Raw genomic sequence first — 22,417 nt, forward strand, 5'->3', positions numbered from 1 at the left:
ATTACAGACATTAAAGTCTATAGATTTATTTCATGAGCAGCAAACAAGGCAGGCATTGCAAGCATAGGTATGAGATTTCACATCCACAGGAAAGAAAAGGTAAACAGGGAAGTTCACCTACAGTCACTGGCCTGGACAGGCAGCTATCACAGCCTCTCTTTCATCTTCCAAAGGTCAGGGCGCCACTGAGCATGCCCAGAGCAGAGAGGAAGTGAAGTAGCAAGAACAGGAAAAGAAGTGAAGGTGTGTTTCAGACAGGAAAGGAAATATAACAGATATAAATCACTTGTGTTCATTCAGGTTTCCATGCTGAAAGATTTCAGATAACGGCCTGTTGAGTAGAATAAATGTCCATTTACTAATGGGCATGTATGAAGATCATTTAAAAATATTATATCAAATGTAGGAAATACTGCAAATTATTTCTGTAACATTCTATACATGTCAATGAAATTGGCATCATTCCCAAAGTAGTCAAAAGCTCTCACTCAGCTCTGTTTTTCCACACGAACATGTAAAAGCTTTGGGTGAAATGTGCTGGATTTAGACTTCCGTGCGTCAAGGCCAGGTTTCGACATAAAGGCAGGCGCTACAGCTCAGAAGAGGTCAAGTGCCACATAGCAGAACGTAGCAGATCAAGATAAACTGTCCCTTTCACCACCAACTTCCACTCTTTGACCAGTCCAGAATTCCTTCGCTCCGGTATCTGTTCTCCGAGGGCTTCCCTCAGCAGACCTACAGTGCCTGTACACTAACCGCGAGGCGGAGAAACGGAGCACGACATTCCTCACATGTTTCTCCAGTGTTGTTTTGCAGCTCAGAGGGAACATAAAGGCTCAAAACAACTGGAATGAAGTTGATAAGGGCGCTCCGACCAGGCTCTGCTTTCAGTTCCCAGTTCCCGCTGAGTATGTTGTAATAAACAGACTCATATCTTCGGGAGTTAGAGGCTGCTGGGAAGCCTCAAATCAAAATGCTACAGTGGGCTTTTTTTCCCCCTTTCTAATCAAATGCCTGGTACCAACAGCACAGTATTTACACAGTCTGAAGTCAGAGCTGCTCTTCTGGAGCTGTTTCAAAGTGGCTGAAATAAAAACAAGTCATCTTGTCAAAGCCGGTGCCAAAGACGGAGCATTGTTAGCATGTAAGGCACAAAGAGAAATATTTGAAAATATAATCCAGGTCAGGACTAAATGGTTTCCCTACTACTATGGGGACGCTACACAGATCCACAGCAGGTGATGTAATTAGGTCCCAACGTATCAGCCTTGGTGTCAGTGCCGCGGTTAATATCAAGTTCCATCCAAAAGCTATCCATCATAAGTAAATTTCTGAGCTATCCAAATACCACATCATGAAATACTAAAACCACAATACATGCTGAAGTTTGGAGCACAAGAGATCGCCTGCTGTGTTCCCATGGCGACACCGAACTGGGCTCTGAATCTGCAGGCATGTAGGTGTGCTGTACCTGGTACACAGTTGCCTTACTGGGATGAAACACCGTGAGATTAGTAGTGCCATGGAGAATTCTGAACTATGTGTTTGGAAAAGCACCTGCCAACTTAGAAAACTTATAGTGTACCTGTCAAGCTCTCAATAATATATGGCAAGTTTTGGTCTGATTTGATTAACTGATCACTCTGCTGGTGAAGGCAACCCCCTTTTCTGTGTGTGTGTGTGCGTGTGTGTGTCAGACACATTCATTTGCTGTTACCCAGGATCCCCCTTTCAAAACGTAGGCCATTACTCATTTGCTACATTCTAGGTGCTTTGTCCCCGAGTATGTAAAAAATTTAGTTCACCTTACAAAAAAGGAAAATCCTAAAATTCCTATGTGTTATAGTTTACTTACAGATGGTAGGTTTTTAAATGTTTTTTGTTTGAATTTTAGTAGTGACAATTTATACCAAATGGCATCTCAGCTGGAGTGCATGGCGTGGAACCCTGTTAACACCCTGGCGTCCAGCATTAAGAGGTATGTCAGCCCGACCCACTGCCCTGACAGGAGAAATCCCTCCATGTGAATTATGCCTCATTTCTTTCCCAGTTCAGTCAGGAACAGGAGAGGGTGAATAGGTTGCTCGGCTAAATCACATTTGCATTCACACACACTCTGAGACTACGACAAAAGGACTTATTGTGTTGTGTTTTTTATGGTAGTTTAGATTTTTCGGTGAAGAAAGTTAAAACATTTTTTTTCAACTTCCGAACTTCACTTTGAATATTATGACACCAGAATTTTACAGTGGTCAGCCAAGCCTACAGCAGAAACTGCCATTTGATAAGCAAATTATGAAGTTACTGTCTTATATTAATGAATAACTTCATTCAGCATTCAACCTGTGATGGACAAGATGCATATTTGTGCTTTCCCGAGATGCAAAGTAAATTTTAAGACAAAGTGTTAATTGCACATAACATATATGAGCTCTTTTTCTACACTTCATGACCATATATATTTATATGTATATATATAAACATAAAACTTCTATAAACTACCCGTGCATATGTCAGGCCCCTGCTCCCTCTCTATCTCAGAGCTCAGGGCTGGTGGTGCATCCCCTGTGTTTGGTCTGGCCGGGCCATGATATCCGGCCATATATTTCCCCGTGTGGCACGTTAGCCTTGAGCTGAGTGAGCGCAGAGCTGCAGGGAGGAAGGGAGCAGTGCTGGGGGATCTCTGGAAGTGCACGGCCGCACAATGGGACGCGGCCTCTCCTCCTCCGGGACCTGACCGAGAAATGTGCAGCCGCCATCCTGTCAGGAGAGGAGGCTCTGACCCCGGTCCTGCCGCCCCACGTCCGCCCCACGTCCGCCACGGTAGCCCCGGGTATCAGCTTAGTTTGTGTACTCCCTGATCAGACCTCCCAGGCCTGGGTCTCCTGCTCATGGTACTATCAGAAGCACAGGCGCATCCTAATCTGCCGATGCAAACCTGTCTCAGTGCCGTCTTCCATCTGCCCGTCCGTCCATCTATCCTCGAGCCCGCCTGTCTCGCCGCACGGCCCTGGGACGGCGTGTCTGGCTGTGCAGGCAGTCCGCTCCGTTCGAGCTAGCGCATGAATGAACTGTGAGGAGATTTATCGCAGGATGCTGTTTTGCCCCGTCCTTCAGACTGCCTGCTTTTATGCACATATGGACAAAGAGAGCCTTATAGCTACTGAAGCACTCCACCTTTACTCCCATGCACACGACACACGCTCCTTTACTAACCCTGCAGCCGATGCAGAAGGCGAGCAAGATAACACACTTTATTATTTCAGATATTAAGAAATATCCAAATAACTTTCACAACATGATAACATAACAATAGACACCTCAATCGGTACTGTAAGACAAATACGAGCTTTAATCTGTATTCTGCTGACTATAATGAATCTAAAACAACAATAGCAAAAAGAAGTAACAACAGCTGCAATAAAGCACGACGGCTCTATAGCACGAAAACCATTTACAGCCTGCAAAGCTGAGCACTGTGCCTTGGTTCATTTTGACTCAAATACACAATGTTGGGAAATGCTGGAGCAGAGAGAGAGGGAATCTGTGCAAATCCAGGGTCAAAGAAAGGGCTAGTGCACCACGATGCATGTATAAATTCAGGAGAAAGAGAGAGAGACAGAGACAGAGAGAGACGAGAGAGAGAGGCCCTGGGTCTCCCCCCATACATCTGTCTAACTGGGCCTACTTCGAATTGCTGAGGTGAATATATTGCACTTTGGAGCAGGGAGCAATTTGCCCCAGCGTCAGGAGAAGTTATAGAGATGAGTCTGTGTGCTTTATAGTCAGCCTTGCCCTATATATGTCATCTAAAGGCCGTGCAGTCATATGCAGGGTGAGGGAAGAATGCCAGCTACTCACGCAAATCCTAGAGAGGAAAATTGATGAGGTGTCCGGACAACGGCTTCAGCGGGTGGCAGTCACTGACGTTTAGTTACCTAGTGAACGCTGACATGATGGTCTTTAGCCTTTCAGCACATACTTTACTTCAGTCAGTTGTGTCCATGAGAAAGGGCAGACCCACCAAGTGTCATTTGAAGGTGAGTTTGTGTAAACGGATTCTGACAGCATTGCTGAGGGCACACTTATGTAAAAGTGTCATGAGGTCTGCCATAAGGGAAACCACAGTGCAATGACACAAACATTGGATAGAATATTGATTCGTTGTTTAGTGCTATTGCAATAATCCCAGTCACGTCACATCAGCATAATTGCTCACAGATTCATTTGTATCTTGGCATGTTGTTCTCGCCGTGACTGTTGCCCAAATCCCACCCATGACTGATTAATAACTTTAATGTAACTCACCCGTGGACTAATGATAAGAAAAGTACTGTGTGTCCTCTCCTCACACAGTCACACAGGGGGTTACGAGAATGACCCGAGCACGCCCATGATGTACAGCTGCAGCACCCAGTACCGAATCCACACCCACGGAGTCTTCAGAGGCATCCAGGTCAGTGTTGATCTCTGAACAGGGGCCAGGCCAGACTAGGATACACAGCTTTAGTCTCTGTGTTAATACTGGGCCAAGGTCAGGGCAGGGCAGGGTTTAAGAGTGCATCCAGGCACACACACACACACACACACACACAAACACACACACACACACACACACACACACACACACACACACACACACTATGACATAGTTTACACAACAGTAACAGCATTGCAATGGAGCAAACTTGAGAGCGTGAGGAGTGATTGAGTAGATGAATGAATGAATGAACCAGCAAGTGAAAGAAACAGCAAATAAAGAAAAAAAATAAAGGATCAGAAATGGTTAAGAGGGCCGTGTGAGAGGAAACAGGAGCCTGCCAGAACGTTTCAGACCTTTAAAAAGCGTTTTAGGATGAAAAGAGTAGGAGAATCACTTTCCAGAGGGGGAAAAATCCATTAGCAATAAAGCTGCAGCTCCATTTGCCAGCACATGCTAATAAATCATTAGGTCTTAATTAATGTCTGTCAGTGGGCTCAAAGCAGTGCTACGGGAGATTCTCCAGACCTCACTGAGAATAGTTTTTTTTTAAACCATCCCCTCAATGTTTCAGAAAGTATTAAGCAGTTGAGCACAAGGTTAAGGCACTGCCTTCTGTGATAAGTATGTCAAACCAGTGAATTACATGAGTCACATGGTGCAGAGCAACAGAATGGCATGGCAGAACACCATGTTGAATACAGAACAGGCTAGATCAGTGGGGGCCTGACAGACCTTACCGTGTACTGGGACAGGCTGGGGGGCCATGGCATTGACAGCTATGTTATCATTCTCAGCCTAGTCGTAAAGCACTTCAGCTATCCACTTATCAATAATGTTGAATACGCGTTCATTACCATGCCAGCGTGTGGAGAATGCTATTACGCTAAGTGCTAGCTAATTAACAGCAGATGGGCTCTAACGGTGGGCAAATGAGGAACAGGGAGGGAAGCACTGGAATAAGGCCTGCCCAACATCCGTGACTAACAGCTCCCATTTGGCGCCTAAATCTGCAGGCATGAGTGAATTCTAGCGATCATTTCACAGCTAATTCCATGATAATGAGCTCTTGGTATGATAACCATTATTTTTTTGGGGTGGGGGTGTGGGTGGGGGGTCTAGGAAACAAGACAACAGTGGAGGCCAGTTTATTTCAGGGTTATGGTGTTGGTGCAGGGGTGGGTATCTCAAGGGCACGTCCCCAAAGTAACATTACTTTGTTCAACTCATGAGCTAATTAGCTCAAATTCAACCAGGTGAACAGGTATCTGATGGTGGGAGGGTCTTATATGAAGGCGGGATGATTGATGGTGGGAGGGGCTAATCTGAAAGCGGGATGATCGATGGTGGGAGGGGCTAATATGAAGTCGGGATGATTGATGGTGGGAGGGGCTAATCTGAAGGCAGGGTGATTGATGGTGGGAGGGGCTAATCTGAAGGCGGGATGATCGATGGTGGGAGGGGCTAATATGAAGTCGGGATGATTGATGGTGGGAGGGGCTAATCTGAAGGCAGGGTGATCGATGGTGGGCGGGGCTAATCTGAAGGCGGGATGACTGATGGTGGGAGGGGCTAATCTGAAGGCGGGTTGACTCTGCTTGTAGGATGTGAGGAGAGTGCCCGGCATCCCACCTGCCATTGTGCGCTCGTCAGAGACTAACGAGAAGCGGCCGTTCATGTGCGCCTATCCCGGCTGCAACAAGCGGTACTTCAAACTCTCCCACTTACAGATGCACAGCCGTAAACACACAGGTACGGAGAGTTTGGGAAAGGGTGGGGCATGCTTTCTTTTGCCATAAAGTTTACAAAGCTCAAAGTGTTCTGTATGGTCCAGTAAAGTTTATCAGCTCTAGTAATGAGGTCAGCCACATGCCTTCAGTTCGTCTGTTCATTACCTGATTAGTCAAATTTAGGTCTGTTGAAAAAGGGGAAACCAGTAAGCAGTACAGAAGAATATAGTGGGCAGGAGTTGACAGTCTCTACTCAGTCCCACTGAGATAAGACCTTCTCTACCATTTTGCTCTGTTCTGGCATCCACTCCAGTGTAGATAATGAGGGCCTGGTTAATATTGACTCCATGGCTCCGCTAGGCTAGGACAAGGCTGTCTAATGCTTGCGTGCAGGTTTGAGACAGTATCAGAGAGAATGTAAACTGCCTAGGTGACCTTGGAGGTCCAAACCGCTTACCGCTCTCACTACGGCCGTGTTGCAGGTGAGAAGCCCTACCAGTGTGACTTCACAGACTGTGGCCGGAGGTTCTCCCGCTCAGACCAGCTGAAGAGGCACCAGAGGAGACACACAGGTCTGCCTCCTCTGTCCTCATCTGCCCTCTACTCCGTTTCCTCCTGCGCCTTCCACTTCTTCACTCTTTCAACCGTTCTTTGCTAAGGGACCAAAGCAGGAACATAGCCAGCTCAGGGATCAAGCCTCAAAGCAATGGTCCATAAAAAATACAAATTGCAAATTATTGAAGTTGAAGTGCACAATGGTTCATTTTCTAAGGCACTTGTTTATACTGTATGTGAGTCAATTACAGCAATAAAAATGACTATTTGCAAACAGTCATATATTAGTGCTACTTAATATATTGTAGGAGAATGACGGAACACAGCACACATCAGCGTCACTGTTTACAATTATGTTACAAAGTGTGTTAAATCTGTGAGAAAGGGTTAGTGTAGAGCTGAAGATGTATTATAATTTCCTGATTCACAGCCCCTTAGCGAAAGTGTTGCTGATGTATTGCTACAAATTAGCATCTAACTGGCAGGGTGCTCTCTCTGACTATCCATTCTGAGATTTAATACTTCTCTCTTAGTCTGGCTCCTCTGAGAACACATTCTCTCCCAGCCTCTATTGTAGCCTACACTCTTTCTCTCTGTGTGTTTGTGTGCGTCTGTGTGTCTACACGTATGTGTGTGCACGTAGGTGTTAAACCTTTCCAGTGTGAGACATGTCAGAGAAAGTTCTCACGGTCAGACCACCTTAAGACTCACACCCGGACTCATACAGGTAAAACAAGTGCGTAAAACTTTTATTTTTTCATATTTTGCTCTTTATTCTCATTTTTCAGTTGTTATCCAAGATCAAGATATCTGGTTAAATTTTTTTCATGGAATTAATATTTAATTGTAATTAATAATTCAGGTAATAATTAATTATCACATTTAATATTTTCAGTTAGAAAATACTTATATGCTTTCTTTTAATACAAAGATTTCGGATTTGATCTCAAATATGAGCTCGTAACCTGTTTCTCTCCTTCTCCACATTCAGGTGAAAAGCCCTTTAATTGCAGGTGGCCAAACTGCCAGAAGAAGTTTGCCAGGTCGGATGAGCTGGTCCGTCACCACAACATGCATCAAAGGAACCTGACCAAACTGCAGCTGTCCATCTGAAGACCGACCAGGACTTCCAGGTGTACGTGAGCAGTGGTGCTGCTCCAGCGCTTGGCTCTTTTATTGTGGCGTCTCATTTGCTCCAAGACACCTAACTGAACTTGTGAAGGGCTTGTGGTGTTTAGTTGATGGGTTGTCTGCAGCGATTCTGTGGCTGGGGTTTGGGCTGGCTTAGGTTCAATTTCACCTTCCCAAATCGCTATCTGACACATAATAAGAATAAACATGAAACTGACCTCAGACCTGTATCACATACCATCCCTCAGGGATGAGGGCATGGAACCGACCCTACTGAGCACAGACTGAGTTCTGACTCTGCAAATGAGAACCGACAGGTAGGAACATCATAACAACAGCACAGCGACATGGTACATTGTGTAGCAGTGTGCTGCGACCCTGAGGCAGTCGATACTGGCTCCAGCTCTTCCGCCAGCACTTCAGAGCTAGCATTCTAACACCTTCCCCAAACAGGAAACAACACACTGCAATTTGCTGTTGAAATGTAAGGTAATAAGTGCACGTTATATTTACAATATTAGCTCTTAGAAATTCTTAGACTAATTTATTACTTTTTTTTTTTTGTAAATTAAAATTGTTTTTAATTGAATGAACAACTCTTTCTCATTTTATTAAACCACATATCTATTGGCCCACTTTGGTATATTTTCTTTTATTTCTGCACCATATTGATCGTATAAATGGTCATGTAGGTATAATCCTCTATGTCCTAGTCTGTGCTGCTTTGTAAATAGCCTCTCTCTTTAATCATAAGTGATTCAGTTTTGAGGAGGTCACACTGGCTATGTGACTACGGTATGTGGTCATGTTGTAAATATTACTGTCAGTCCACAGCTGGAATAAGATTAAAAAAAAAAAAAAAACTTTTTATGGAAAATGTGACTCACATTAGTGAAATGTAAAAACTACTTGGATGGACTTGTTCTTTTTCTTAAACTGTGTGTTTAACTGTATCATATGAGTATATACAGTATGTTATTGATAACCTTTTTTAAATAATTAAACTGTTGACATCATTAGGGATGTGTATGTGTTTGCTTCAGGTCTTGTTCAACCAGTCAGTTACTACTGATACAAGAACAAAACAGAAGTGGTTAAAATGTTACAAACTGCAAACAGACTTTTTTTCCCCCAGTAATCGCTTTTTTTTCAGTAATCACATGGTGTGTGTTTTTACGGTGTGTGTGACGGATGAGGTGTGTGACAGACGGTGTGTGACGTATGGTGTGTGTGACGGCGTGTCTGAAGCCTCGATTTTGACTAGATAAAGAAGAGAAAACTAATTTGGTCCTGCTGTTTAACTCTAGCGCAAACAGTCTGACTAGTGGAGTCACTTTCCATAGAATTATCTTTTGTGGTTTTATAACTTAACTACACTTTCAAGGTCTGAGACGTTTTGGGTCACTGCAAGGGAGTGGCAATATAATAGCTTAATCGTATATCATGCGAATAAGTAGAATTAATAAGTCAGATACACGATAACATCTGAAAAACTATGTTATAGAAGCAGAGTGTGAAATGTCAAATGAAATTCCATGGTGCAGTCATCAAGACGACAGCAGAATCACACTGCAAACCTTGAAAGCCTGAGTCCAGTTATTCAGCTAAGGGAATGTTGGACTAAGAACATGGTGGAGTTGCCCTTGAACACGCACCTACTATGTGTGACTCAGGATCTTTCCCTGCCCTTATCCAATCTGCTGGGAATGTCATGGCCTGCTTAAGGAACACAGGATTATAATATCGAATCTAACAATCAACAACAACAAATTGCTGTCAATCCCTAATTCAGTGTTTTCCTTATCTCTGCTCTTTCAGATTATTTAGCTTCTCTGGGACATGACAAAAATCAAGGCAAAGCAGAAAGTGAAAAATCTAAACTACAGTGTTTCTATTTTAGCATTGTTTTTTCTAGAAAACTCTTTAATGTTCCTCTCAGAAAACTTGTGGAAGAGTTATATCTATGCTATGGCATTATACACATGCAACAAAAGGATCTCTTCAGCAGCTCATGCCACGCATTAAAGCTACACCCTAGGAATATACGGCTATCTGATTGTATTTCATCTTGATCCAGAGCCCAAGCGGGTCACATCCAGCCCTGTTCTTCCTTGAACACTTTGCTTGGCCCCCAGTGCTGTGTAAATTAGCGAGCCTCTCCACCCTATTACTCAGAAAGAAAAGCCCCGCTATATCTCAGGGTGACAGCACTTAATCTCTGTCCCAGAAGTCGGGCTGCCTGGCCTTTGAAGGCGGGGGGGCTGCTTTTTGTAACTCCAGCGCAGGCCACTCGCAGCAATGGACGCTTCGTTCAAACTCGCCACTCAAATTAAGGGAGCTATTGGTCTCAACCTGAAGCAGAAACTGGACATCTTTAAGAAGGACTGGAGGAGGGGATCCGGAGCAGCAGATGAGATGTTAGCACCAAAAACATGGACTGGAATGAGTGTGGTGGCAAAGATTTCCTATGACATGGCTTGTGTTAGGAAGGAGGGGATTGGCTATCACTCCTCAAACTGGTCTTAGAATTACACTCAACATTGTTAATTACTCCTAAATTTAAACCATGTAGCTAATTTAGTTTTTTTTTTTTTTAATGAGGAGACAATGAACTGAGCTTCATATGTAATGAAACTGAACTTATGGAAAGACTGAGGGTTTGGGGGGTTATTACGTTCTGTAAATATATATATGTATGTTTATACGGCGCAGTTTGTAAGCTGTGGAAATTATTTTCAGCAAGGTTAACACAAGATCTACATCACGTCTTATGTAGGGAGACATACAGTGAAAACAGTGATTTGTGTAGCTTGCTGTCTTAAGTCACCTTTCCACCCACCCTGTTTCTTTCCTTTAGTAAGCACAATCAGCAGTAAACTGTCTTACTCTGCCGCTGCAGAAGCTCAGAACAGTCTCTTTCCTTCCACCCACATCTGAGAACAACAGCCTTCAGGTCTGAAGCCTTTACCCTTGGTATTAAGGCATGAGAGCAGAGCAGGCTCGGCAGTGGGAGCACATCTGACAAAGCGCTCCCTGAAAGAAACGTTGGAGAATAACAACTGCAGACGCAATCCGAAAGAGACATATGAATGCTGATTCACTTCAGGGTTTTTCCAAATTTTCATCCTTAAGCCAGTATTCAAAGGTTTTAAAGAACACAGCGTCATCAAAGTTGAAGCCTTGTGCAATCTAACCAGGATGTGTTTCTCAATATTCCAAAATAAAGCTAGGGTTTCTTCCTGTGCACTTAACCATATGACACAGAGGAAGTAAATTCAGAACAATCACTTCATATCCCACAGCGCACAGGACAGACAACCACAGAACAGCAATCTCTGTTAAACCAGCTATAAAACAGTAACCTGGCAGTAACCTGCATATGACTTATTATTGTAGTACTTTTTTGTGATCTTTGTATTCAGTTGATCCCTTATCACATCATATCACTTTTTCTATACAGAGTTGGTAATCCTAGAACTTAATGATGTTAGGTGAGACCTCTCACTTCAGAACATTGCCTTATAATAACTTAAATAATTGGTACCGGATTGATTGATAGTCTAGTCTAACAATCAATCATTAACAAGTACATGATTTGAATTAATGCACCTTGATGTATGTCAATGACATTCTGAAAATCCATATAAATGTATACTAGTGATTTCATGTCACCATGGCAATGTACCATTGGACCACAACCAATAATGCTCAAATGGTACTGACCTAAATAATTATTCTTCATTAGTAGCACAATAGAACCGTATCAGTCATTACTGGGAGTTTCCCTTTGCCAATGTGGGCTTGCTCATTATAGGTTTGGACCTGGATTTCTGTCTAGCCTCTCTGTAGAAAATATGCAAAGAAAACTTGCACTGGGTTGCAAAGAACTGTCCCTGGCTACAGTAATGGCTTTAAGAAAGAACACAAGGGGCCACTCATTCACCTGATTAGATAAGAGAGGGAAGGTCTGATCAGTCTGCGGTACAGCTAGAGGACTAGCAGAGATAACAGGGCGGGGGATCCCGGACCTGATGTGTTGTGTTTAGATGTCTAGATGAGTAGGAGTGTGGCAGTTACAGGATCAGGTGTGGCTCTGACCCTACTGAAAATTTAAGAGTTTAATACACACACACACACACACACACACACACACACACACACACACACACACACACACACACACACACACACACACACACACACAAATTAGAAATTAGAATAAGGTGACCAAATTATACAGACATCAACACTCGAATTGGTGTGCACTGAGTCAGCGGTTGATGTATATTTAGTATTGAAAAACACTGTGTCCCATCCGGAAAACCAGACCCTGCTTTGGCAAATCCATCCGGAAAACCAGACCCTGCTTTGGCAAATCCATCCGGAAAACCAGACCCTGCTTTGCCAAATCCAGAGCTGCAGAGCAGTGTATGCTGAAGTGATCACCCAGTGGTAGGTTGGCAAAAGAGAGGGGGCATTCATAGGTGGGGTCATGTCACGAGGGGTAACTGTTAACGGCTTTTAGATCATGTTGGATGTCGTGGTACGGAGCCTGTATTCCATCAGGCCACCCTGTCCATTCTGCTTATATGAGCAATGCAAGGAAAAAAACAGCCCGTGCATTGCCACTACCTATACTTGAACACTTTGTTGCTTTAAAGACTTGTAACGGATCTTTAATTAACAGGATAAGACCTTCCTAGTTAAACTTGTAGATACTTTATATAAAAGACGTACAAAGGAGAAAGTTGACTGAGTTCTTCAATATTTTGCCCACGCAAAGTTCTTTAGCATCAATTTCTATGAGCACTAAAACGTCGGACTTAAAAACGACGGAGATAAAATGGCAGCAGTAAAGCACTCCGCACCTCCACAGCCACTAAAACTGACTGGTATAATTAAGTAAACGCAACGTGACGGACATACGGCAACTAACATCCTCCACACCCAGCAGGTTCACACCCAGCAGTAGAGACGGACGAGCAGACAGCAGCACGCTGAGCCTCCGCACGGGCAGTCTCACTGCCATCCCATAATTTATCCCCGCGTGTAAAAGAGGGTAACTAAGTGACCAGCTTTGATTTAAACTGCTTTTAAAATTCCCCCTTTTCTCGAAACATGGTTAGAAGAGGTATCAGATGTCGGGTTGCTGGTATTTCTCAAAGGCAAATTGGCACGTTTAAGTTTTTGAGTCTCTGCTGTTTCATTCCTGGTATCTGCTAAGCTCGCACTAAGATAGTATGATCGGAGCGATCAGACTAAGCCTATTAGTGAGAAGTAACAGATTACACACAGCTACACACATTTTAGATTCTAGGTTACATCACAATAACGTTTCGCAACAACCTGTGTAATAAAGAAAGAAAGCAAAAATAAAAAATAAAAAATAAAACCCAAAAATAAAAAAATCAAGACTCCCTGCGCCTTTGCGTTGGGCTGTAATGATGGAATAGCGCAGAGGTGACGCGCAGGCCATCGGAGAGCTCGCAAATCCTTGAAAATACCTCCGGGACCGCTGTGCCCAAAGTAAATAACCAATATTCGCTTCCTTCAGCACTCCCAGTAGCAGCCAGAGTTCATTACGCGCTGTTTTCATTTGTCAAGGCTAATTTAGGAATAAGTGCAAGTCTTGGTTTAACAGGGTAAACAAGCGCCTTATCTCCATGTTGAAATTCTGATGTATTCGGAAAAGGGATTTCCAAAAGCGTTCCCCAACGTGATAGCATCTTGCGTAAACAACCTATAACGAACAGCAACAAAAGCCAAGGAAGAAAAACGTAGTCCAGAAGGTTAGGATATTAATAACAGTAGCCTACGCATATGTCACTGGTAGGATGTTTGTCTTGAATAAGTTGCTAAGATCCATTTTTACACACACGGTGTATAAAGGTGAAGAAATCCAGCAATACAGAACGCTGCCTAAAGACACTTTACATTTAGTTATAAACTTATAGTTTATAAGATGCACTACCAAACAAATAGCTTGTGTTACTTCTTATTGTCACATTACGCAGCTGGCAACTGTGACTAATTTATGAGTGTATGAGAGAGTAAAAGAGCGAACTAAAGAAATGGAAATAAACAGATTTAAGAAGTGCTTTCAGTGACTCCGTTTGCCTTTTTTAATGGAACTCTTTCCCCCTAGTGGTAAAAACGCCTTTTTTAAAAGGAGAGAAGAATAGTCTATTCTGAGAGTTTGTGTGAATTACTCACGCGCACACACACACACACACACACACACACACACACACACACACACACACACACACACACACACACACACACACACACACACACACAAACAGCAGAGGAAATTACCGGTACAGCTTACTACAGTCAGCCACATGAGGAAAGCGAGGAAATGGCGCCCTCTGCTGTTTATTTATTAAAGTAAACACAGAAGGGCATATTTTCTTCGCGCATACAAGCGACTCATTATTAGCTGTCTCCCTGGAATGTAACCGCAGTCCAGCTCCTCTCACGGCTCAGATTGATGATGTAAAGTTCTAGACCTTGGCACAGCCTAAATGAATCACGGTTGTGTTAAAACACCTGGTATTGCACAAACAGCCCATTGTGTGAGCGCAAGAATAACAGCTCATAACATTCCGTTATGTCTGCAACCCTGTTTATTTTAATACATGAAGGGGCACAGATTCATCCTGACCTTGGACTACATTACACTGCAGTGAGGATTCTTCAGAGGACTAGGTTCACTGTGTCTGGAAAAACAGGCTACACCGTTGTACTATGAAAACATACATGGTGCTGAAACGTTTTCATGAACACTGGAGAGCTGTGCTTCTGCTTTCCTTAGCAAGGGCCTGTTGTTAAGCAGAACTGAAGGCTCAGACACAGGGCTTACATTTAGACAGAAGATTCAGGTGGTTTTTGTCTTGTGACCATGTAACATGTTTAATAAAGAGAGATTTACTGTGTACACATGGCCTTATAAATATCATTACAGAACACTGAACAAAGTCCATTTGATTTACTCAGTTTAATTGTGCACAATGGTTCCACAGGAATTGTTGACTTTGACAAATTTGTCAAATCTGTGTTGTTTTAAGTCTAAACTATAAATTAAAGCAAACATGTGATGGGGTCCATGTATTCAACAGTCTCAATCCCCTTTTCACTGTGATGAAGATTCCATTGCACACCCGTATGCGTGTGTGTGTGTCCATCAGATTCCAGGACAGACACACACTCTCACACACATCCCTAGAGGTCAAAGTGCAGTACCACAGGTCAAAGGTCCAGGCAAGCCAGATGGGCCTTGCTTTTTTACTCGATTCAATTATGTCATCACTTAGGGGCCAAGCTCCAAGAATGGGGCAGCAGATGCTCTGTTCCATCTCCACGAGGGGAAGGAACCCTCCATAAATCCAGGGACCATCATATCGCTCCTGACAGTTGCCACCCTCTATCTACTGGCCAGGTGTAGTGAATTCATCAGGATAATGAGGACATCAGGCTATGGATGTTCTCCTGCCATGACCAGCCAGGAAAACTGGCCTGGATCCTACCCTGGATTGAGCATCCACAGCACCTGGATCCTACCCTGGACTGAGCATCCACAGCACCTGGATCCTACCCTGGATTGAGCATCCACAGCACCTGGATCCTACCCTGGACTGAGTATCCACCAACTCACTTTCAGCCTGCCCCCTTCTCCTGCAGTCAGGCACAACAGGAGGCTCCTGCTGTAGATGAGGGGATTCGGAGTTGCGAAGGAGCTGACGTACATATAACTGCAGGAGGCTGTGCAGCTCCACAAGCCCTGTCACACCACCCTGGATATCCTCATATGACCTTCAATTCCACCTGCCCTGCTGGAATGGACAGACCATTCGCAATTAGTTTGCAATCTCCATTCTTAGACTGGTTATCCCTGGTCCACTGGGTGATGCGATCCTTGTGGATGGCACTCATGCCAACTCAGCTTGCATCATTCCCGTTCCCATTCCCACTGTCTGCTGGACTGGGAAGGATATGGCACTAAGGAGAGGTGTTGGGTTCCAGCAGCTGACATCTTGGATCCCATGCTGTGATGGAGACCTTCACTTGAGAAAGTTAAATGTGTGCTCTGGCTGCTGTATCAGGGAGCTGGCTCTTTGGTCCAGTGGTCAGAGCTCACATTTACCTCCTGCCTGTCCTGGGTAGGGTTTCTGCCTTCAGCCGTTGTTATACAATCGTGTCAAAACTTTTCATAACCTGACCATCCTGCTCTGTGTCTTTGGAGTCAGACCTGCCAGCCAGGGTCTCTCTGCTCCTGGTGCCGCCCATCAGAGTGCCTCTCCCAATGCCATGCCCTGCCTGGCGGGCCGCGTTTGAGCTCCGTGGGCCTACTGATCTCCAGCACCACTCTCTCCAACAGCGAGAACTACTTAAGGACTCCGCTCACATACACTCAGTGTGAGGTCGTGTCTGTTTTTGTCTAGCGGTTCTGAGCCTTTGCTTTCCTGCGGTTTTTGGCATTCTGTTATTTTCCTGCCATGTTTTTTGCATGTACTCTTTTGCCTAACAATTTGGGTCTGTTTGTCTCTTCTTTGCTTGCCTCTGGAGTTGACCTGTACTGTCTTTGCTGGATTTGTGCTTAGGATTTACACGTATTACTTTTAAATTTCACAATTTCCAGCATGTCCAGCATCATATTACCTTTCACGGGAAAAAAAAAAGAAAAAAGTTCTTACTGACTGTTCAAGTGTTGTAATTTTCTGTTAGAATTTTAGCCCATCTGTTTAAATATGAACACTGGGAAAACAAATCTTGTTCTCAGTGTAGCCTTTGACACCATAGATTATAAAATATTCTCAGATCATTCTAAAACTGCGTTTGACTCAGGAACAGTAAACTGGTTTATTTTATACTTACAAGGCAGAAACTACTTTGTTAAATGGACAAAAGGTACCTAAGTAGATGTCTATTACCAGTGATGTCCCTCAGTTCTCTTCTTGAGAAACTTATTTGAGTTTATATATGTTTCCCCTTGGCCAAATCCTTCAAGACAATGAGTTATCTTACTAGCCATGAAGTAAGCAAGCCATGGACCCACTATGTCAGTGTCTAGAACATATCACAAGCTGAATGTGCTAAAACCTCCTGCACTTACACAATAAAACAAATAATTATTAAACATATTAAAGAATAAAACAGATTATTTAATATGGAAACAAAGATAAGCGATATGGACTTGCTGCCTATCATTTGTGCCTTTGAATACTGTGCTGGTATCCTTACCAAATGTCCCCGAAATGCATCTGCCAGTTTGCAATAGAAGCAAAAGAATGGAATTCAATTCTTACTTCTGAGTATGTTACTGGCTTAAATTCAAGATACAATTATTCATTTCTAAAATCAATAAATTGTTTAGGGCAAACATTTCAGTTTGATACAATCACACATTATAACCCAAGAGCAAGACTCTCAGATCACTGTACCCTTGATGATTAACCATGTCTATGGGATACACTAAGCACAGAGGAGCAGCATTTAGCTTCTATGCTTTTATACAAGGAGTTGACTATCAGAGAACTTTCCCATACGCAATTTATTACCCTAATTGTAGAGTTTAATTAGCGCTACATTTCTGACCACAGGACCACTGTTGGCTGCATATTTTTGTATGTAGAACCAGTCTCAAGCCAAGAGACTCTGACGCATGTAAAAAAAAAACAAAAAAAAAAACCCCACACCAAGAACCTGCACCACCTGAACACCAGTGACCCCTACCATGTTAGCGTTAATGCCATGTTAAGAATGCTCCGCTACTCCAATCATATCTGACTAGCAGTGGGTCTGTGGTCTGCCTAATGAACTACGAATGCCACAAACAGGCCACAGCCCATGAGTGTACCTTTAAAACATATACCTATGAAGAACTGGGAGGCTTAACCACTACACACTGCATGACAAGGGCCAGGACATATTAAATGTTTTCTTATTTACAAGTGGACATTTCAGTAAAACTATAATTTTCCAAGATGTTCGATTTATATTATTTATGAGCCATTGTTGCTTGTTAATTGTCATTATTCCCAGCACATAAGACAGACAAGGGCCAGATACATATAAGAACTCCTTCAAACTAATTATAAGGAGCAATACTGACAGGCAAGCCACAATAAAACCTTATTTTCAGGATTTAGCCACATGAGGGCAGTGTTAGTCTTTAAGTGGGTTCCAGAGCAAGCAGGACATAGCCCTGCAATGAGCGTAAAGCCACGGCAGAATAAAATATGTATAATGTGTATGGAGTTGTGTGTCTGCGAGTGTGCAGTTCAATAAATAGATTCATTATTTAGCTAAAAAGTCATTTTTTAAACATGACGGAGGTCAGAATGGTGTGCTGAAGCTAGCTTAGCACAAACCCTCTGAATAAAACACCGGCATGCATGTGACCTCTCATTCTTACACTTCCAATCATTCTGTCTTAGACACACACACACACACACACACACACACACACACACACACACACACACACACACACTTCAAAGAGTTTCTTCAAAGAGAGCGAGGCCGTTGTTTTCTTAACCATTGAGTTTACTGGGCTGTGTCCCCACTCCTCCCTGAGCTCGACTTTTCCACACACACACACACACACACACACACACACACACACACACACACACACACACACACACACACACACAGGCTTATATATTGACATACAAGACCATTACACAGAGAAGCATCTCTATAGCTATCCTTTAGTTACTGCTGAGAATTGATTCATAGTAGAATTATGCTGACACAACCGAAATGAAGACATTAAAGTAAAAAAAAACAAAAAACCCACAACATCAACAAAAAACAGAAACAAAAAACAAATTAATTATGCTGCTCAGAGATGGGAGTCAAACTGAATCATTTTCTGGTCTCATTTGATGACTGTATATAAGAACTGATCTGAATATTCTATGCAAAAGTGCATACATAAAAGTGATATTTCACCAAGTGGATGCAGGGGAGCCTGGGCAACTGTGTGCTTTGAATAAAGTGAAGCCGCAGGACACCCCAAACTGCAGCACACGTCAGACGACCTTTGTGTTCACGAGTGGAGAGAACAGATCCGCTGTGGCAAAACCCGAACGCAGCATGTTAGCAAGTCAAATGAAGCTGCCGTGCATATGCTAACGACACGTTTGATTTGCTGGCGTCCTGCTCTCAGTATGTAAATGCTCGTGTTTGGTAAGAGTCCCGGTGAGAGACGGGCCACGTGCAGCTGTGCAGAGGCTGCAGGACAAGCATCACTAGTTCTGCCCAAAGGCCCTGAGCCTTTGGACGGCCTCCCAAACGTGCAGCCTGACGACACTCCAAATGCAAACTGCAGGAGCTTGGTTTGTTACACACAGCTGTTTTGGGCCAACATCTGCCCTGCTACTTGACACAAAAGCTTTTTCCCCCCTTTTTGTTCCCTTGGTTCCTTGATGAAAAGCACATTTAACAACACGCTGGTGGCGATGTTCCTTCTTCTCATTATTATTGTTAAGAGTCCTGTCTTCCTAAGCCTAGAGCCACAGGTTGTGGTCCTCTGCCACCCCCAAGGCCCCCCAGTGCTTCTGCTTTAAGCTTTCACATTACAGCATCTCAGCAGAAGCTGCTCAAAATGGGTGGTGGTGTGCTCTTCTTACACAGTTCATCCATCCATCCATCCATCCATCCATCCATCCATCCATCCATCCATCCGTGTATCCTTTCAGCCATCTCTTTATCTCATTGATCCATCTATCATCCCTTTATTGATCTGCCAATTCATTTATCTATCCACCCATTCATCCATTAATGTCTTCATCCATCCTTTTTATACACCTATCCTTTCCTTTATTTATCAATCCACCCATCGATCTATGCATCATCTATTCATCTCTTCATCCACCCATCAATATCCAACCATCCCCTCATAAAACATTCATCCCTTCATCGAAGTAATCATCATTTGGTGGTTGTATTACAAACGGTTGAATCTCAAGCAGTACAAATATTACAATGTAGGTTAAGAGTTTTTCCCAGATGATGCTGAGAATAAATTAAATCTCTGGGTTGTATGTGTGTGAATGTATGTGCGTACAAGTGTGCATATATGTGTGCGTGTGTGTGTCTGTGTATATGTGCATCTGTGTTTAGGAATGTGTATGTGTTTGAGTGTATTTATGTGTGTGTGTGCTAGTGTGTGTGTGTTAGTGTACGACCTGACTCCTGAATGAGATAACTTGCATGATGAGGTGTGTTACATGCCAGGGAAAAGGGCAGCTCTGCTGGAGATTATGGAGAACGATTTTAACCTGGAGATTACGGAGAACGAGTTGGATTATCAGAAGCAGTAGCAGAATGGTTCTCAAACCACTGTCCTGAGGGCTGGAGCCCTTTCTCTACTTCCCCACACCTCCATTCAGCCTTCAATCAGTTATCGAGTTAAGGGATAAAGAGAATACTCTAAAATGTGCCATCTCACCTAATAATGTAATTTGTGTTGATTTAATCTTGGCCTGAGTTAAGGCATTTGTCATGAACTCAATATTTAAAAATTAATAGGGGAACTGGATTATTTAAATTTGGCTATCATACATGGCATGTTAAGAAGTCCGTTAGAGAGAGAACTGACAACTTTAAACATCACAAACTAAAATACATCCTCCAAATAGGAGTTATTGATATTTTGCATTCCTAGTAATGATGACTAGTTAGTGCCTCTGAAGTCTTCTTGAGCCTCACCTCACCTCACCTCCTTAGCAATGAATACAGAAAAAGGCAAGACGGACAGTCACCATCGTCTGCTGTGTTTTAGCAGACCGTGCCAGTACTGACCAGCAGCTGCTGGGTAAACTTCCTCTCAGGAACCGTCCTGTTAACTGTGTAGGTCTGTGTCACCCAAGGCTGCCAATGCCTTTTTTGACATATAGTCCGATCTTGCTGAGGACTCCACACTTATAGCACCCTGTCTGTGTGTGCTCAGTGTCTAGCAATGAGGCTACGATCAGTGGATAATGTCCAAGCGGTTGATAAAGTCTCACTTGTCCTGAGGGCAGTGTGTAATTAACACATCTGACACCGTGCGAAATACACAGGGCTGTTCATTTAGAGATGACCCCTGGGCATTCTTAGTGCCTCATGGGTGTGAGCAGTCAGTGCCGATTGGCCTGCTGGATAGAGGGATAAAGACATGGAATAATGGGGGATGGTGGGTAGTGGAATGCGATCACAGGTAAGTGAAGTATGAGGGAGAGAAAATGAAAGAGGGGAGACCCAGAGGATGAAATGAATGAGAGAGGAACACCCAGACGATGGCCGAAAAGAGAGGGGGGGGGGGAGGGAGGGAGGGATTTTTATGAAATTGTATGAAAGAGAGAAGGATGAAGAAAAACCAAGGGAAAGAGATCAGAACAAGAAGATAATGGGGAAAACAGAATGTGATGGAAGACAGGACATGCAGGGAAAGAACAAAGGAAGAACAGGAAGGAGGAGGGGAGGAGGGGTAGATTGTGGTGGCTCTCTGTTGAGGTAGTTTGGAATATTAATTAAATGTATTAAACAAACATGGCAGAGGAGTGTTGGTGGGGGCCTCCATCTGCTGTCTCTTCAAAAGGGGGGGGGGATCTCTGAGGAGGAGTCGAGTCTTAGTTTAACTTCAGCAGGACACACACACACACACCCACACACCCACACACACAGACAGATGGGCTCCCCTGTCTCCAGGGAAAGGTCCACAGCTTCCGTCTGCATCAAGACGCTGCTCCCTCCATGAACACACACACAAACACACACACACACACACACACACAAACTCTCTGGGGTTGAAAGCTCTACACATGGGTCCAAGGGCATGATGTGGACTCAATGCAGAATTTGAAATATTTAAGAGCTCACTGTAAAACTGACAGGGAATCTGGATTTCTGATATCTTCATTCTGACATTCTTTATTAGCTTCACTTGCATAAACAAAAACAATGAAATGTCTGGATGACAGGAGAAAGTGAGGAAGGGAGGACCTAACCATTATTTGATCAGTTTCACGTATGACCACTTCCTTCCTGACTTTGCATGTGAAATTGCACAAAACTATGTGTGTGTAGATTTTACAGCCCAAACACCGATTTTCAGGTAAGAAAGTACATTTTTTGGCCAAGTCTATATTGTGATTAGTATTGACACTGCTGATCTTGGAATTATGTAACTTGTATTATATCAAAGAGCAGTCTCTCAGGTAAAACGGGAGGCACTTTGTCTGCACTAATTTCAAACCTCCATGGCTGCACAATGATGTCTTCTTTATCCCCTCTCTTTTCTATACTCCTTTTTTTCCAGCATGCCAAGGGGTGTGCCTGCACTCACACTCAAATCTGCATCACACGAGGTGAGAAATTACTGTGAGAAGTTACGAAAACCTCAGAGATCGAGGATCAAGACAGCTGCCCACTGTGACCATTCACGACAGTCCACAAGTATTCTGTGCCCAGTGGGAGGTTGTGGAGACTAGGGCAGATTTTTATTACTGGACTTATTCTACATGACACA

At 43.5% G+C, this 22,417-nt stretch overlaps 1 protein-coding gene across 5 annotated transcripts in view; it reads left to right on the forward strand.

Moving 5' to 3' along the window:
* wt1a (WT1 transcription factor a) overlaps nucleotides 1–8,915 on the forward strand; it is a 16,812-nt gene extending 7,897 nt beyond the window's left edge. For 2 of the 5 annotated variants that reach the window (XM_035531895.2, XM_081699082.1), the window contains 5 exons: nucleotides 4,357–4,456; nucleotides 6,085–6,232; nucleotides 6,693–6,782; nucleotides 7,409–7,501; nucleotides 7,757–8,915. In XM_035531895.2, the coding sequence (XP_035387788.1) occupies nucleotides 4,357–4,456; nucleotides 6,085–6,232; nucleotides 6,693–6,782; nucleotides 7,409–7,501; nucleotides 7,757–7,878 (553 nt within the window). In that variant the 3' untranslated portion in view covers nucleotides 7,879–8,915. Of the gene's footprint in view, nucleotides 1–1,894; nucleotides 1,979–4,356; nucleotides 4,457–6,084; nucleotides 6,233–6,692; nucleotides 6,783–7,408; nucleotides 7,502–7,756 lie in introns of all 5 variants that reach the window. The other 3 variants (XM_027024992.3, XM_027024993.3, XM_035531896.2) reach the window with 3 other exon arrangements.
* The last annotated feature ends 13,502 nt before the right edge of the window (nucleotides 8,916–22,417 follow it).

This window comes from Electrophorus electricus, chromosome 16 (genome assembly GCF_041902795.1).
Source record: "Electrophorus electricus isolate QZ-2024a chromosome 16, ASM4190279v1, whole genome shotgun sequence".
Classification (NCBI taxonomy): domain Eukaryota; kingdom Metazoa; phylum Chordata; class Actinopteri; order Gymnotiformes; family Gymnotidae; genus Electrophorus; species Electrophorus electricus.